The sequence below is a fragment of the Mastacembelus armatus genome, chromosome 24 (genome assembly GCF_900324485.2).
Source record: "Mastacembelus armatus chromosome 24, fMasArm1.2, whole genome shotgun sequence".
Classification (NCBI taxonomy): domain Eukaryota; kingdom Metazoa; phylum Chordata; class Actinopteri; order Synbranchiformes; family Mastacembelidae; genus Mastacembelus; species Mastacembelus armatus.
Genome location: NC_046656.1, coordinates 7,259,825 through 7,276,835, shown reverse-complemented (window position 1 = coordinate 7,276,835; position 17,011 = coordinate 7,259,825). Strand labels below are relative to the sequence as shown.

Sequence of the window (17,011 nt, the reverse complement as noted above, 5' to 3'; positions counted from 1 at the left end):
CTGCATGGAGAGGGCATGCTTTGTGGAATACTAGTTTCAGAGTTACAAGTTTTTGAAGAAGCCAAGAATGAAAAAAAAGTGAAACCCCTTAGCTGGGAACCCTACAGTCTTCCTAATGGCTCTTCCCTGGAGGCAGTTGAACCTTTCTTGATTAATGGGCTGACATTTCTGTTACGTGTGATAGATCTGTTGTCCTATTCACCAACTATCCTCTATTCATCATCGCCTCAATGAGCTAAATATCATTGCAAGGATTTTAATGATGAGGTAAAAGTGTACATGTGTAAATGGTCTGAAGATACTAACCCCTATTTTAAACCCCACTGTATTATGAGTTTTCTTTTTGTGCTGCAGAATCAGCTTGGATGTTCCTGCAAAGCCATTTCTGATAATTGCATGAGATGATGAAGAGATGTTATGGCAGGAAATGGGTTGGGGAGTGAAAAAAAATGACAAAGGAGAAAATGCTTTTGTTATGGAAGAAAAGTCTTTTATGTGCTTGCAAAGCTAGCAGAGATTCAGTCCGAGGGATAAATTACTGCTATTTAAATGTCTTTTCATCTACTTGTGAAAATGGAGGAATAAACTATAAATTATCCTATAATGTTTGGAAAATTGAAAGTAAAACAAAACCCATCATGAAACATTTGCAAATTTGTTTCCAAAATGAAATGTCACACTATTGGGAAAAATGAGAACCAAAGCAGTTACACAATGTAAGGGAATGCACTAGTCTAGACATGTGTAGGATCAATAATTCACCGTATGAGCAGGACAAACCCTATGAGTTCAGAGTATGAATTCATGTCAGAGGTAATTCTTGGTGGGGGGGCTGGATGTGGTCAGGTCACCACTCATCTACTGACTCCTCTACCTCCAGCATAATATCATGAGGAGCCTGAGGACTGGTGAGTAAAAAAGAAAAAAGAGCAAATGTGCTGATTATAGAGTGAATTTTAAATGTGTAAAATCTCCCTCAAAGGTTTATGCCTGGGAGTTTCATGGTAGTCTGTTCTGACAAAGACAAATAGGATATTTTGGTTCTTTCTTAGCCTTGACAAGTTGGAACATCTTCTTTGCTGATATTCCAGAGAAGTCAGCTCAGTCTGGCAGAAAGGATGATACCCTGGAGTTCTGCAGGAGGCTGCCAGGAGACTGGAAGATTTCCTTAGTTGGAACTTAGGGAAATGGATTTCCGACCTGCCTGTAAAAACAACAATCAATGTGTTAGTGGATTTGCTCTAAGCTATCCTGTTACAACTTGTTATTGCTGATTTAGAATCTGCTCCTCATTGTATGTCATGATTGTGAACAACAGAACACAAGTGACTGCAGTGGACCAGTAAGAGGGTGTTGCTCTGTGCAGTGACATGGGTCAATATACTCAGGGATAGGAAAACACATACTGTACAAAAACACACTCAGACATGTATGGTGTACTATGCATGCTATTGTTTATATTAACACAAAAGTTACAACAGTTAATAAATTAATTCATCCATCCATCATCTATACCCACTTATTCCTAACCAGGGTCACAGGGCCTGAGCCTATCCCAGTTCTCTTTGGGTGAAAGGCAGGGGTACACCCTGGACAGGTCACCAGTCCATCACAGGACTTCACCCAAATTATAAACAACAAAAAATAATGACTAGATTTTTTGCTCACTCCTGTGCTATTTAGACATGCTTTATTTTTTCCTGGATTTGACATTTTGTTGATGTCTTCCTGTCCCTACTGCAGTGAAAGTGAGTAGAATTCCATTTTATGAGATTCACAGTATTTAAAAATTACAAAAGTGTCTTACATTAATGTGTCTTTGCCCAAACCATGTTCTGATTACTCCGTGTGATCTACAAACTCACTGTGGCTAGTTTTCATTGATTTTTTTTAGGTACAAAGTACATAGGTGACAGGTCACAGCATGTTTCTAAGTATTATCCAAATCAACAGAGACAGTAGTTTTCCATTAAAGGTTAATGTAAATTCATGGAGTACGTTAAACAATTCTGTGGAGTGACTTTATAGTATTGCAGAGAAAGAGGGCATAGCAGGATTACATAATAAAAAGAGCCTCAGTCAAACGCAATGGGTACTTCTGTTGGACACACTTACTATTTCTGTGGAAAAATAGAAAAACTTTAAGTGTTGGGAGCACTAAAAATGAAATTTCTTTCTCTAGAGTCCACCAGGAGTACGTGAGATATTTGAGCATAACTCACTGAATTTGAATGTTTGCCTTCCAGCTTCCAGTTTCTCAAACAGCTTCTCCTGACCTCATCATGAAGCCATTTCTTCTGTATTACTTCTTCAGCAAGAGATTTATTATGCAAAACGGCACATATGAGACTATTTCATATTTACTTACCCTTAAAGTTGCTGACTTAAAAGATCATGCAACTAGTCAGAAAAAAAGCAAGCGAGAGGGAAGCTTTTACATGGTGTGTACCTCAATCCTCATCAACCACCTGGACTCCTACCAGATCTTCAGGTTGCCGAGGCTGGAGCAATAAGACCAGTTCTGTAGAATAGACCAGAGGCACCATTGTGGCTTAGCAGTTGGTGTCTTACAGCATCATCACCTCAGACTAGTCGACCCTGGCAAACTCCACGCTGCTCGTACGATTCAGCTGGAAGCTTCGCAGCACTGTTTAAATGGTTGACAGCCTGATTTATCTGTGAGTTAAGGGAACAGGTTATGGATGAAATATGAAAATGAATTGGCAAAGACAGAGGTTGCACAACTATAAAAAGCACCCGCTGTGTAAATTTATTGCCACCAACTGTCACTAGTGAGCATCTGCTCTTGATGACTGATGAAAAAGCAGGTGTTTAATATGCTGTGCAGTCAGTGGTACTGCACTGACAGAATGAGCACATATTGCAAGTGTACTAACTATACTTTTCCTAATCTAGCTGAAATTCATTTTCACGCAAGCTTTCCTTTTAACGGGTTTTTATAGGCGTTTGTTTCTCTTTTGCAAAGAAATGAGGTGATAAATCTGTCTGATTGTTCATATCCTTAATTCACAGGAATATTTCCCAACCTTGTTTAGAGCATGAATGGCATGAATATATGTGAACAAAATTGCAACAGTTATAGAAGAAGCTACCATTAAAATTCATAAAATTTTTGAGGAAGAGTAAGTGAGTAAGTAAGTCTTCCTCTCTCTTCTCTCTGATTTTGAGGGAGGGGGACCCATTGTACTCAAAAGTCTTTCACAGTCTAATGAGGGCTTTCCAGCAACAGCAAGCCTCCTCCACACTCCCAGGTGACCTCAAGAATTCTCAGTTCTCATTCTCAGTTCCAGTCCTACTCTCACCCTCATCATTTACATCAGCTGTTACCAGTAATCACCCCTCCAGCTCCACCCCTCTGTGGCCCCAATCCCAGCTTCTGTCTCTTTAGACTCTGACCTTTGAAGCCCACCTCCACCCCCACCCTGCAGCAGAGTGAGGCTATGTTGTGGTTCTGTTAAAGCAGACATGGTGGTCTCTGCTGGTGTACAGTTGGCTGCCAGCCCCAGAGCCTCTAGGGCTTGACTTCAACTGTCAGACCCAGAGACAGCAGGGCCAGAGCTGACACTAGGTCCAAGGGTGAGAACAAGATGTTGTGCGGTAGCTGCTGCCGGATAATGGGCTTCGGCAGTGGTTCTGGTGGCCGAGTCACAGTGAGGCTCAAAGGCTAGTGCTGTGTTCAGAGCTCATGTGTTGAACTACTGCTCCTGCTTGACCTACCATTGCTTTCTCAGATGCCCGCTGAAGAGCTTCTCAGGCTGATCCAGGGACTCCTGCAGGTTGACTGCACATAGAACCGGCCAAACTCCAGATTTGGGGATGCGTTGTTCTTGTGGGTCAGTGCAGGGGTGACAGCAGTGTTGAAAGAATATTGATCTCTCCGGGGTTGAGCTTTTGAACCATGGATTGAACTCCAAGCAAATAATGGCAGCATGTTTTTTGGTTTCTTAGAATTTCAGCAGCAGTGTGTGTGTGTGGGCGTGTGTGTATTTGATGAACAGCTCAGGACAGAGCACATTCCCCTGCCCCCCACATCAATACACATCATGGTCAACTTGGATTTTGAACACTTATGCAACTGATCCATACTAAATTTTGCTTTAGTTTCACTGTGTACACAGCAGTATTCCAACACAGAGGCACTAGAAATGTGCTTAACATGGCTATAGTGAGTATAAATACAGTATTTACATGCCAGCATTGTGGAAAGGATCGAGAGATATCCAACAAAAAAAACAAGAATCTGCTTTATTATTTATAACTTATATATATATATATATATATATATATATATATATATATATAGTGTTAAGGGAAAGGTCTGCAATATTTATAAGTTTTAGCTCTCATACAGTATCTGAGATGAAAACAGTGAAACAGTGCACATCCTCAACGACAGAATGAGTGTGAAATCTTAAAAGTGCTCATTAAATATTATCCATTGAATCTCACCATGTCGATACAGCCTCTAATTAAACAGCGGGTACCATGGGATTCTCAGCTGTCAACAGAACACTGTATAGACAATCCGTCATGTGAGACCGTTGCCGCTGTGAGGCTGCAATGCCACCATGTGGTTGATAACTGAAACTGAAATGACTATTTCCATCAGAAAAATAAATTACATAAACAAGGGGAGCATATTTAAATATGCATTTAGCAAAAACTCCTCACAAACACTGTCTGATAACATGTGCAGTTCAAGACCAAGCAGCTGAAAACATGTGTAACAAGGGGGAACAGTCTTATGTGTTTATCTGAAGCCCAAGTGAAAAATTGTATATGCTGGCAGCGAGAAGCCAAAATAATCATTAAATCTTGCCTTTAGGGAAATTTAGTGACACAGATAAAGAGTCAACCCAGCCTTAACTGCCCCTGTTTGGCTCATTAGTAGAAACTGTGCTAATAAGCATATCTTAATAACAAGGGTGCACTGCAGGGGGACTCAGGGGTTCATTGGAGGTAGGATGAGGCAGCAGTAGAGCAGGATCCAGAGGACAAAGAGCATTTCCAGCTCGAATGGGGTTATGTCACAGGAAGCTGCTAAAGAATGAAGTAGGAATCCTCCCTCACTGTTGGAAAAAAGAATACATAGGTGAATTTTAAATTCTAATTCAAATGAAGCATTTCACACTCATATTTATTATGCGAAAAGGAAGTTACATTAAAGCAACAAATCTAAATAAAGACAAAGATCTATGTAGTCTTTGTGACAGAACTGACCATTAAAGTGGTGTCTCTGAGTTATAGTGAGAGGGATTTAGTGATCTTTTTTAGCACACTGGCAAAAATGTAAGGGATGTATTAATGTGTTTACCTACTGTAACGAGTCCTGCAAATGTTTTTATTGCTAGATAACTAGCACTTTAGTTATTCCCAAAAGTAATGCATGTCATTAAGTAGCTACATTATTTAGTAGGAAACAAAGCCACTAAGCATCAGGTAGACCACATCTGTCCTGACCTTTGGTTGGTTTGGGCAAATTTATGCTCCAGCAACTTCTGCTAAACCGGTGTTAGATAGATACATGGCAAATAAAGCCCTGAAGTAAGACCCAGTGCAACAAAATCACCAAAAACGATTACACGTGTTTGTTAATTGCATGAACAGGATACCACAGCCTACCTGAAAGACTTTGCACTTCCAGAAGTGCAACTACCATCAGCAGCATGGGAGTTAATACTTCCGTCTGTGTCAGTGTCCAAGCTCGATTCAGCCGGTTGGTTTATTGTTGTTGCCTTATTGTCAGTTATTTGATTTTTTTTAGCCTTTAAAGCGCTGCCTTTGTCCTCCACTGCTATAACTGACTCAAAATCCACTGAGTTCATGATCTCATTGGTGAACTCCTCTGTTTTTTCATCTTTGCTGTTCTTGGTTAAATCTTCCATTTTGCTGGTATTGTCTTTCCTGTTATGTTCTTCATCTGTGTTAATTCCAGTCGCACTGATGGTTCTGACTTTATACACAGTTTTCTGGGTTATTCCTGTTTCATTTAATCCCACCTCAAAACTTTCTAACTTCACAACACTTCGCTGATTTCCCCCATCTTTCTGCTTTGAATTGTCTTCTTTTTCATTACCTACATTTCTGTCCTGGACTTCAACAAATGTCAAACTTCTTTCTTCTTCTTTATCTACTCCTCTCTTCCTACTCACTTGTAAATATTTTATAGAAATCTTTTTTTCACTGTTTTCCTCAACCTCCTTCTGCCAGCCAGCCTTTGTAAAAAGCTGGTTTGCTTGCTCTGTTTCATTGTATCTGTGTGTCACCAGCCTAACATTTTCTGTCATCTCCTTCTTACTCTCTTCCTCACCGTAATCACCACCATTATTTTGGGCTGTAACAATTCTCTCCCCTTTAGGTTCCTCTTTTCTGCCGCTTTTATCCCCTGGCTTCTTGTCAAACACAGCCCCATTGTTTGTCATCTCTCTGATAGTAGTTTCTTTTTTGTCCAAGACAAATTTCCTGTGAACCACTGACTGAGCCCTGGCTTCTGATTCTTGATCCAAATCTGCATTTTGCACAGGAGAGCCTTCCTGATGTTTACATCCACCGCCATTTAATATCTCAAACGCTCCTGGATGTTTTGACTCTATGTTCATTTCGTCTGCTGTTTCCTCTTCAACCATGGGGGCGTGTCTTTTTGGTTGATTATAGGTTTGAATATCCTCTTTGTTCAGATCCAGGATGTAGCTATAGGCATCCTCTTCATCTGAGTCCAGTGCCGACACACTGTAGATTCCTTCCTCTGAGCTGAATGAAAAGTGATTCTCGTCTACACCTGGCCAGCTGTAGCACTGATCCAAGCCTTTCTCCACCCACAGCCAGACATCCTGGTTCACTTTGTCTGCGTCCAGCAGACTGGGAGACTGAAAAACACTTCTACACCTCCCTCTCTTTTTGTTGAATGATGAGGTGGTAGCCCTGCCTGCAGATTGCTCAGTGATGCTTAGCTTCTGACTTGGTGAAAAGATGTCACTGCTGGTACAGGACAGGATAGGTGTGACTGCTCCACTCCTCTGAGGCAAGGTGTTGCTCCCCGAAGAGTTTCTGGACCACCGCTTCCACAGTAGCTGCTCTCTGCTCTTCTCAAAGCCTTTGAGCAAAGCTTGAGCTTGTGGGTCATCAGAAAAGGTTTCTCCAAAACTGACTGACTCAAGAGATCCAAAATCAGGAGTCTCAGGAGATTTACTACATGTTGTACTGTCCTGTAATGTAAAAGCAAACAGACAGCTTGACTCTGTCCACAGGCTTTGGTTTTCTTACCATTATATTTATTGTGCTTTCTATCTGCCAAACCTACAAAAACATGACACTATATAACATACATAAGTAAATTACATACAAACAAGCCAAGGCAACAAAATATACTACACTGACTTACTTAGGCTGTTTATTCAGACATACCTACTCTCAGTCTCCTGATTAAAGACAAAGTTCTTACACTGAAGAATCCTCACCAGGATTACTAATCAGGAAGTCCATCAACTGTCAAATCTTATGCACAAGTTCTTTTATACCTTTAATTGGATTATTAGTTTTCATTTGATGGTTCTTTCAACTGCTGAGGGATGTTTCTACGGCAGCACACAGCTTATGAAACAAAATGTCACTTTCACTTTCCCTTGAACAGTGACATAACATCCCTGTATTTTCTTTGCATTTAATGGATTTGTCTGGAATGTCTGGATTTAACTTGCATGGAGTAAAACATGTTCTCATGCTCACTATGAGCTGTATATGTGTTGTTAGGTGGTAAACAGAGCTAGGCCACTTGTTTTCTGAGTTTCCAGTCTTCATGCTAAGCACCAACCTTATTTAAGCCTGAACAATGTCCCATGAACATAGACACATAGGTAATGATGGACTGTTCATCTGGTGAAGCACATATCACATCTGTGAAGAAGGATAAACCGGTTTCACAAATTAGCAGACTTTTTACTTTGCTTCATTGTGAGGTAGTCTCTGAGGGCAATAAGCATTTACCTTCAGGCTCCAGGAGTGGCGGTATATCCAGAATTTGATGTGCTATCACAAAAGCCTGATGAATGTTTTCTCTTGGTCCTCTGGACAGACTCTCTCTAAGGTCAACCAAGTCCGGGTTTATGGACTTAATCACAGCCAGGAATGCCATCCCACTCCTCCAGCTCTTCCCAAAGTCACGCACCTCCACCCCAAACCTGCAAATTTAAAATGACAGTAAAGAAAAATGTTTGCTCAGTATAGCCAGCTCGCACGTTTTTGCTTCACTCGTGGTTATAAAGATATATGCTTGGGTTCAGGATCTTTGTGTGACCAAAATTATTAGGTAAGCGAGCTTTTTCCACACTCACTTTGACGTGCATCTTTGGACCCACTGCAGGAGAGTTTTGATTGCTTTCCCATGGTACTTTGGCTCCCTGGCAGTCGTTCTGCCTTTACTTGGCAGGGTGCTGCAGGAGTAGTTGCCAATGTCATTTGGCTGTTGTGAGAGGTCAGTGGAGGAGGGGTATCTGCTCACTGCTAAAGAAGAGAGGCTAGAAGACAAATGCCTCTGGAAGGCTCTTGTCACCTCCTTCACCTGTATTACAGTAAATATGCAGAGTTTAAGCAGAGTCAGTGACAAAGACAAACCTCAACACAAAAATGGAGACAATCCACTAACACACTTGAGTGATGGATGTTTGGAAAAACCTACTTGGAAATAGAAAATGATGTTCCAGACAAGGTTAAGAACAACAGAGGGGATGCCATCAGCAACACTAGAGGCATCGATGCCAAGCAGTTTCACCTAAGAGGTGACGGGGGAGGAGACATCATCCAGTTTTTCCAGATTCAAAAGAAAACGTATGACATGTCACAACAGTGTCAGTGTGTTGACCTATAAGCAAACACACTCACATGTCTATCATCCAGGAAAGCCAGGGCCTTCGAAATGTTGTTCAAGCGGAAAATGCGGTGAGATGATGACCTAAACCTGTAAAGCTAATATAAAACATTACAAAAGGAACACTTAAAGAAATTATTCGACATTTTGAGGGAAATATGCAATTCCACTTCGAATTGACCGATGCATGACTGTATGCTAAGTATGAAGCAAAAGCCAGTAAAGCCAGAGAGCAACTCTATCCTTACTAGTTTGCACCCAGACAGTTCCTCCAGCAGGGCCATGAGTATCCTGCCATCCTGAATGTCTGTGTACAGGTCGCTCACTTCAACTGGAGGATCACACTGGAAATAACAAAACACAACCTTTACCGGCGACTGCATTCATAAAAAAGTATAATGTCAGAGTAAAACTATATTGATTTGTGCCTTACTCTCTGAAGAAACACATTCATCCACCTAGTGAAGGTTCTCTTCTGCACTGCTTTCCTCTCATCTGAGGAAAATAGAGAATTGGCACAGAAAACAGAGCAGTTTTCCAGAGCCAACAGTACTGCACCAATGCTTTCACAAGCCTGCTTTGAATGTACTGCTGAATATGGTAAGCAGGAAGAATGTGACAGAACATGGGAAAATGGCACATTGTTTATGCCCAAAACACTGCAGAAATGAAACATAATTAGAATTATAATTGACAAATTTGTCATTCGATGTCATTGAAGTAAAAAGTAGCCTATAGGTAAAAATATAAAAATAGATTTTTTAAAAAGCCACAATACCAAAAACCCCCACATAAAAAAAGACTACTGAGGAAAGAGTTAAGAAAGAAATAGTGGAATAAGAGGAATTAGTCTCGTTAATATTATCAATATTAAGTACCAGCATACAATTTCATCTTTGTCACTGTACCTTGAAGTTGCTGCACTTGTTGATCACTGAACTCTATGGCTGATTTTTTCTGTGGATCCCATTTGGCCTCCTCCTGCATTATCATTTAACCTCAGTCCTACTTCTACTTATAATCCATTGTGGAGATAATGAGAAAGAACAGATCTAAGTATCAGCTGCGTGGAGCAACCAGAGGTGCAGTGAGATTTCCTAACAGAATAGGATAGAAGGAAACACAAAGTGAGGCAATGTGTCTTGCCTGAACACGCTGAAACCTCCCTCTTAGGTGTTGACCAACTCTACCTCTACTCGCCCCCAGAGACAGCTCAACCTGGTTGCAAATGGCAGGCGGCAGATAGTAAAACTCTATGTGTGGAGTCAGCCGCACAATTTGTAGGGATCCTTTCATGTTCAAATGAAGTAATCAGATTACTGTGGTCGATTACATGCAAAGTTTTCTAGTGGACGCCTGTAATAAATCTTTCTGACAACAGAGAGAGTGATTCATTGACAAAAGTATCTGAAACTGTTCTCATGTATAGTAAGTACAGTAATGTATAGGATACTATACATATACTAGTATAGTATATGTATAGTAAGTACAAGAGATAATTATAAAAGATTCGTTGGGACATTTTGCTGCATAATAAATACTTTCACCTGACACTACTACTGGATGTTTACTTGTAACTTTCTGCTTTTGTTTAAATGTCCAGGATATTTCTTCCACCACTGCCATTTTAAAATGCCTACCACATTCAATGTCTTTACTGATGCTAGGTACTGATGCAGTATTACAGCATTAGACTGACTGATTGTGTACACGAACACACTTTGATTTCACATTAGCTTCCATCACCTGTAACCAACATAACTGGACATATTTCTTTTTGGACATTTATCATAATAGGTTCATTCTTTAAAATCCAACATTCATTCAACACTCATTCTGTATCTTAATGTGATTAAATAAAGACTGTATGAAAGAAGCAGTGAAACGCACTCTATGCTTTCTGCACTGACCCACATTTCTTAGTTATCCAGTATTCCTGATTGTACCTCAACCAGGGAACATTGATGCTCAATTACCAGCAGTGAAGTCATACTTCAGAAATATGGATATATATGTATATATTTTTTGTTGTCGTTGTTCAGCCCTTTAGTCATGTCTGACTCTTCATGACCACAGTGGAATTTCTTGGCAAGGGAAACTGGAGTGGGTTGCTATTTCCATCTCCAGGGGACCATGCTATGGGCAATTTAGAGTCACCAATCAACATGTTTTTGGACTGTGGGAGGAAACCAGAGTACCTGGAGAAAACCCACACAAGCACAAGGAGAACATGCAAACTCCACACAGAAAGGCCCCTGATGGGTTTCAAACCAGAAACCTTCTTGCTGTGAGGCAATAGTGATTCTATGCATATATTATTTAATCATTGAAAAATTCTACCTGTTTAAGCTGAATTTACTGAAAGGAACAGAAATGTGAAGGTCCACTTGCAGTCAAATGGTTAAATAAAGCCAACAATTCTTAAGTTGAATCTGCAGGACCACAGATGACCAAAGCTGACAGAAACTATGCAGCCTGAGAAGAAAACGTACAGCAGGCAGCTTCCTGAACTAATGTATTTAGTCAGCAGGGCTAAATAGAACTATATAAACCTAATTTGAGCAATAAGCACGCTGAGGTGAAACATCCTCTCCTGAGAGATTTAATTCCTCAAACTGAGTAGGGAAAAGAAAATGAAGTTACTGTGACAGCTGACAGTGTCTGACAGGAAGACCTTGTCCTGATGCAAACAATATCTGGCTGCCTGGTTTTCCTCTACCTGCCTCAAGAAAGGTGACGGCTACAGAGAGAGACGATCACCACCGTGGAAGGCAGGGGTCTGTCCAAGGAACATCGCACGTGAAGCTCCTGAGCCTCCAGGAGTCACGCCTTTTCATTCTTTGAGTTGCTTTGTGCAGCCCTGTCGTACCCTCAGGCAACAGTCTTTGCAAGGGGCGGCTCCACAGGGCTGCAGAGGCACACAGCTCTAAAAACAGCAGCACACACACTGCATTTCCTCAGAGTAAACTGATTACACAAGGCCTGCTGTTACATACACAGTTTTATTAAAATAGTCACAATATTACATAGAAATCTAGTTGCCAAGTTCACTTCTAAACCCTGATGAGCTGATGCTTTAGCCAACTGAAGAAAGTCCCGCATATGACTGTTAGCTGAGTCAGTGTTTAAGACAACCATAATAACAATCCTTTAAATCATGTCTCTTCTGTCTTGACCAGGCTCAGTTCTCCTCCTGAAGCTGTGGTTGTTTCTTGCTGTAGTTTCTGTAGTGAGGACTCTCATTTCTTCCCCATGATGAAACTAGGAGCCTCGGCATCATCCTCCCTGTCCTCCCTGTCCTCCTCGTCCTCCTCCTCGCTGCTGTCCGAGCTCTTGTCGGCGTCTTTTTCACTCTGAGCCTCCAGCTTGGCCTTTTTCGCCAGGAGTTTCTTCTGCTTCAGCTTCTCCCGCTTCTTCCTGCGTTTCGCCGTCCTGTCCTCGGCGGCCTTTTTGTTCTGCTCCACCTTATCCAGATAATCCAGGTCCTTCTCTTGCTTCGCCGCCATGGTATCCAGAAAGTCCTGCCTCTGGTACTCCCTGCGGCGGAGGTGCCGGTAAACGTGGAACTCGCCGCTGCCTGCTCCGGCGCTGGAGCCCATCACATCCCGCACGAACTCCGGCGGAGCCCGCGGGTTCCATTCTTTCGGCCGGTCCGGGATGGGAGCAGGTTTATCGGGGTTTCTCATCAACCTCTCCAACCTCAGACGCTGCTCCTCCGCCGGACTCTTGGCGATGATTAGGGGCTGAGCCTCTTTCCCTCCAAGTTTCCCCGATATGTTATTCTTCCCAGGGTGCGCCGCCATCTTTCAGACCGTTGACGTTTTCTTCCTCTTTACTTAAATCGCCCCGGAAGTTCTTCTGCGGCCTGGTGAAATAATTTGAGTTTTTTTTTTACATCAGCTTTTTACAAAGAAAATACTGTGCCGGTTCTGGGCGGCTGGTTAGATTATATTTATGTCATTTTATTTATTTCCGTCACTTTAAAAATCATCCAGCGTAACTGCTGTAACTGACGGGTGGGTTTGCCAATGAAAAATCAGATGAGGTTTTGTTCGGGCTGCGCTGTCCAATCAGCGCCCAGGTCCCGCCTCTCGCTGCGTGTCTTCTGGCTGGTTCTACTCCAGTTACTCCAGAAGCAGGTTGGTTTAGCTCTGTGCGGCCTTTTTCCCTGTACATAGACATTTATATATCTCACCAAAGAGAATGAACAAGTTAATGAGCGCCACAGCTCGGTGCCTGCGGGCTGGGACGGCGGTGTGTCTGCCCAGACGAGCCCCCGGACGTGTGTGGTCGGCCCCGGCCCCGGCCTCGGCCAGGTTCCTGTGCGCGGCGTCCGATCTTCAGAAAGACCTTGGTGAGATGGTGAAGAAGGACAAAGTGGTGGTGTTCATGAAGGGGACGCCGGCACAGCCCATGTGTGGCTTCAGTAATGCCGTGGTTCAGATCCTGCGGATGCACGGGGTGGACAACTACGCGGCGTACAACGTGCTGGACGACCAGGACCTCAGACAAGGTCGGTAAAGTGGACTGACGCCAGCAACAAGTCCTCACCTCTTTGGCTAAACTTCTTAACAGCAAACAGTGGGAGAGATTCGCCACAGTTTGCTGTTTGTTTGTTTGCATTGGCCTGTTTTTTGTCCTAATCTTCGGCTCATCCAGACCAGCTGCACCCAGTGTCAGCTCTTTGTCAACGGTTAGTTTTTATCAGCGCGCAGCAGCAGCACCAAAGGGTGGGGTGAGCTCAGGTCCCTGTGTTTTCCAGCTACCCCAGCACTGCCCTTTTCAGGCCTATTTATGCCTGTTTCACAACACCAGCGTAATGCCATGTGTTGATTACAGCAGGCTGCAAGGGACAAACATATCACCATATTGAATCAGAATCAGCTTTATTGGCCAAGTCTGTGCACACAAACAAGGAATGTGACTCTGGGTCACTAAGCTCTCTCTGTGTACAAGAGTTTCATAAAGTTAAACTTTTAAGAAACGAAGATAGGAGGTTTAAAATAAAGGAAAAGAAATAGAAATAAAAGCTAGAAAAAGATTTATATTTTTACATATACAAAGTGTGAACTATTGAAGAAACTGACTGTGTGCTGGTTACAGTGCTCTAGAGCCTACCAGAGAGGGGCAGTCTGAATAGTTTGTGTCCAGGGTGAGGGGTCTGCAGAGATTTTCCTTCCCCGTTTCCTGACCATGGACTGTACAGGTCTTGGATGGGGGGAAGATCGGCCCCAATGATCCTCTCTGCAGAACAGACTGCCCGTTGCAGTCTGTTCCTGTCTAGTTTGTTGGCCGATGCAAACCAGACAGTGACTTTAGTGCAGAGAAACCGTATGATGGTGGTGTAGAAGGTGACCAGTAGCTCTTGTGGCAGGTTCCTGAGCTGCAAGTACAGTCTCTGTTGGGCCTCCTTCCAGATGTGGTCTATGTGGGAGGGCCATTTCAAGTCCTGGGAAATTGTGGATCCTAGAAACCTGAATGATTCCACAGTAAACACAGTTATGTTGAGGATGGTGATAGGAGGGAGTTTGAATTGGACAGATGACAATTCAGTTTCTTGTGAATGAAGAGTGCATGAAGGCCCCATTATATTTTAGTGCAGAAGAGCTGAAACACACAATATGTCTCTCATCTTTGAAGCCATAAATACAGTTAAGTGTTGCATGATGCTGTAAGTTGTTCTTCCATTTTTTTTTCCCCTGACAAATGATATTTGTTTTTGTTTCAGTTCAACTCTAACACTTGTAGCATCTGCCTTCCACAGGAGTCAAGGTCTTTTCCAACTGGCCCACGGTCCCTCAGGTGTACTTCAATGGCGAGTTTGTGGGCGGCTGTGACATCCTGCTCCAGATGCACCAGAACGGGGACCTGGTGGACGAACTGAAGAAGCTGGGCATCCGCTCTGCACTGCTGGACGCTGACAAGGAATCCAAGTAGAGGACGAGTATAAAGTTCAAACAGCTGACAAGACAGAGGACACATTGACACTCCCCCCACCCCCTGCATTCACAGGACTGCAGATAAATCAACTCTCCAGGCAGCCATGGGCAAAACGGACTCAGAAAGCAGATGAAAGTGACAAGAGTATGCAGATTTGTTGGCAGCACTGCATCTAGAGTCATGGAGGTTTATGCTTTACCATAGTCCAAATCTATAAACAGCTTTGGGTGCGATACAGAGCTCCTGCTGCACTGCTAATGTCAGTTCCTCTAAATTCTTTGCACAGATTATGTGCCTGACAAGTGAGGATATTAATCATGTAAGAAAAAAAGAGTGGGGCGTTCCTTTACAGGGTTTTAAAACCAGTTTTTTATAAATCTCATCATGTTCACATTAAAGCTGTAGTAATGCTTTTTTTGGTCATTTGGGGGTGTGAATGTTTGGCTCTTTTTCACTGAAAACAGCTGCAGCCAAATGCTCCTATGAGAACCCTGAGACAGAACCCCAACATGGAGCTGAGAGATGCAGTGAAGGCTCATAGAGCAGAGGGGGACTACTAAGTGTTGAGTAATAATTCTGAGATCATCAATAATGAGCAACCACGTCCACATTACACAGTCATTAAATCCTACCTGCTCAATATAAAATATATAATGAGCAGCAATTAATTTCAGCAGTTTTAATCTGTACTCACAACACAGCCAGGGGAAGGTGTAACCTTTGCCCTCTAGTTCCTGTGTTTTTCTGTCCTATGTTAACTTACAATGTTAAAACTGTTTGAAATCCATAACACCTTAGTTGATGGATTACTGCCTTTTGGTATAAGCACAGCAACTAGCATGTAACTATAACACCACAGATTTTGGACTACTGCCACCCAAAGGGCACTGTGAGGTTCCTCCCTATGCTTTACAAAAAATATAGACAACCTCTCTATCCTGCCCTCTAAAATCCTTGCTACCTCTGTTGTCCACCCTTTTTCTTTTCAGTTGAAGACCAAATGACCCTCACTGTGCACTAAGTAAAGAGCTTTACTCCTGGACAAGATGTCATTACACCAGAAACCTTCCAAATGCCTCAAACTGCACTGTACTAGGAAGAACAAAGAGGTGGCACTACTGTAATTAAGATGTTTATATGTTAGGGAGGCATATGTGGGTTCGTAATAACATAGAGGTTTTATATAATTGTTTAAGTACATATGTTTAAACATGAATTTTCTTAGGTAGCGAAGGTAAGTGCAGACATGGACCACACCTGACTAACACAATGCGCTGCCAGTACGGATCTGTCTCCTACTTGTTCTGCTAAGAACTACATATACTAAATGTGCCCTCTGTTGAAATGTCTAGACCTGCTGAAATGTAACCGACATATCATACCTTTTCTCTTTTCCCTGAAGGTGATGTATTTACATCACATCTGGAAAAACAAGATCTGTCCAGATCCGTGTTTAATCTTTTTTGGATGTGTGGAGAGTTTTGTTTTTTTTTTGTGTCTAGTTAGTCTAAGAAACCCCTGGCCTTCATCAGTCATAGATGTTCCTCCTGCTGTACACAGCTGTTGTATCAAAGTAAGTAGTACACTGTAAGATATTGTACATTGAAAGCATATAATCAAATGTTTTTTAGCTCCATGTAAGCCCTGCACTAATTAAATATTTTGTGACACAAATACATGACCTGGAGTTTTGGTTCTTTTGTATATCACCATCAAAATCAAGAACATGAAGTACTTTAGTGTGGTAGCAACAGAATAAAAGACAATGTCAATTGTCAAAGCAGTGAAACCTACGTTAAGGAGAAGGCACAGTTGCTGTCCTTTTTAAAGCCAATTTGTCGACACGCTGGCGTGTACCGTTGGAGACGGGTAAATCTATCTGCTCTCAGTGAATAGAAACTAAAAAAACAATACAGTAACCATAAAAACAACCTAACCTTGATATCTGAAAAACTGGAACCAGTAGCTTTGGCATTTAGCTTGAAAAATGGTTAACAATTCAATGATCATCAAAACTGTTGCCAATAAATCTGTCACTTGGCCATATAAATAAATAAATCATCTAAATGCCTCAACACTAACTGTGGCTATTAATTATCAGTACAATGAACTTCCCCACTAATTTAGACTGTATCCCATATAGTTTAGATTTATTATTTACACCAGTGCCCCGACATGTCAAACGGA

At 42.1% G+C, this 17,011-nt stretch overlaps 3 protein-coding genes and 1 non-coding gene across 4 annotated transcripts; 1 reads left to right on the top strand and 3 right to left on the bottom strand.

The window, feature by feature from the left end:
• Window positions 1-4,242: 4,242 nt before the first annotated feature.
• On the bottom strand, window positions 4,243-11,783 carry clmnb (calmin b). The gene is made up of 10 exons (XM_026318996.2): window positions 9,793-11,783; window positions 9,318-9,379; window positions 9,133-9,228; window positions 8,899-8,982; window positions 8,696-8,788; window positions 8,352-8,578; window positions 8,005-8,198; window positions 7,832-7,914; window positions 5,644-7,226; window positions 4,243-5,090 (listed from the first exon to the last, which is right to left on the bottom strand). The coding sequence occupies exons 1-10, from the start codon at window positions 9,875-9,877 to the stop codon at window positions 4,964-4,966; spliced, it is 2,634 nt and encodes an 877-aa protein (XP_026174781.1). The 5' UTR covers window positions 9,878-11,783; the 3' UTR covers window positions 4,243-4,963.
• On the bottom strand, window positions 11,525-11,799 carry LOC113137717 (small Cajal body-specific RNA 13). Its single transcript, XR_003296390.1, has one exon.
• A 68-nt stretch (window positions 11,800-11,867) lies between these two features.
• On the bottom strand, window positions 11,868-12,883 carry prkrip1 (PRKR interacting protein 1). Its single transcript, XM_026319057.2, has one exon. The coding sequence runs from the start codon at window positions 12,685-12,687 to the stop codon at window positions 12,124-12,126; it is 564 nt and encodes a 187-aa protein (XP_026174842.1). The 5' UTR covers window positions 12,688-12,883; the 3' UTR covers window positions 11,868-12,123.
• Window positions 12,884-12,962: 79 nt separating this feature from the next.
• On the top strand, window positions 12,963-16,494 carry glrx5 (glutaredoxin 5 homolog (S. cerevisiae)). Its single transcript, XM_026319058.2, has 2 exons — window positions 12,963-13,397; window positions 14,649-16,494. The coding sequence occupies exons 1-2, from the start codon at window positions 13,088-13,090 to the stop codon at window positions 14,819-14,821; spliced, it is 483 nt and encodes a 160-aa protein (XP_026174843.1). The 5' UTR covers window positions 12,963-13,087; the 3' UTR covers window positions 14,822-16,494.
• The last annotated feature ends 517 nt before the right edge of the window (window positions 16,495-17,011 follow it).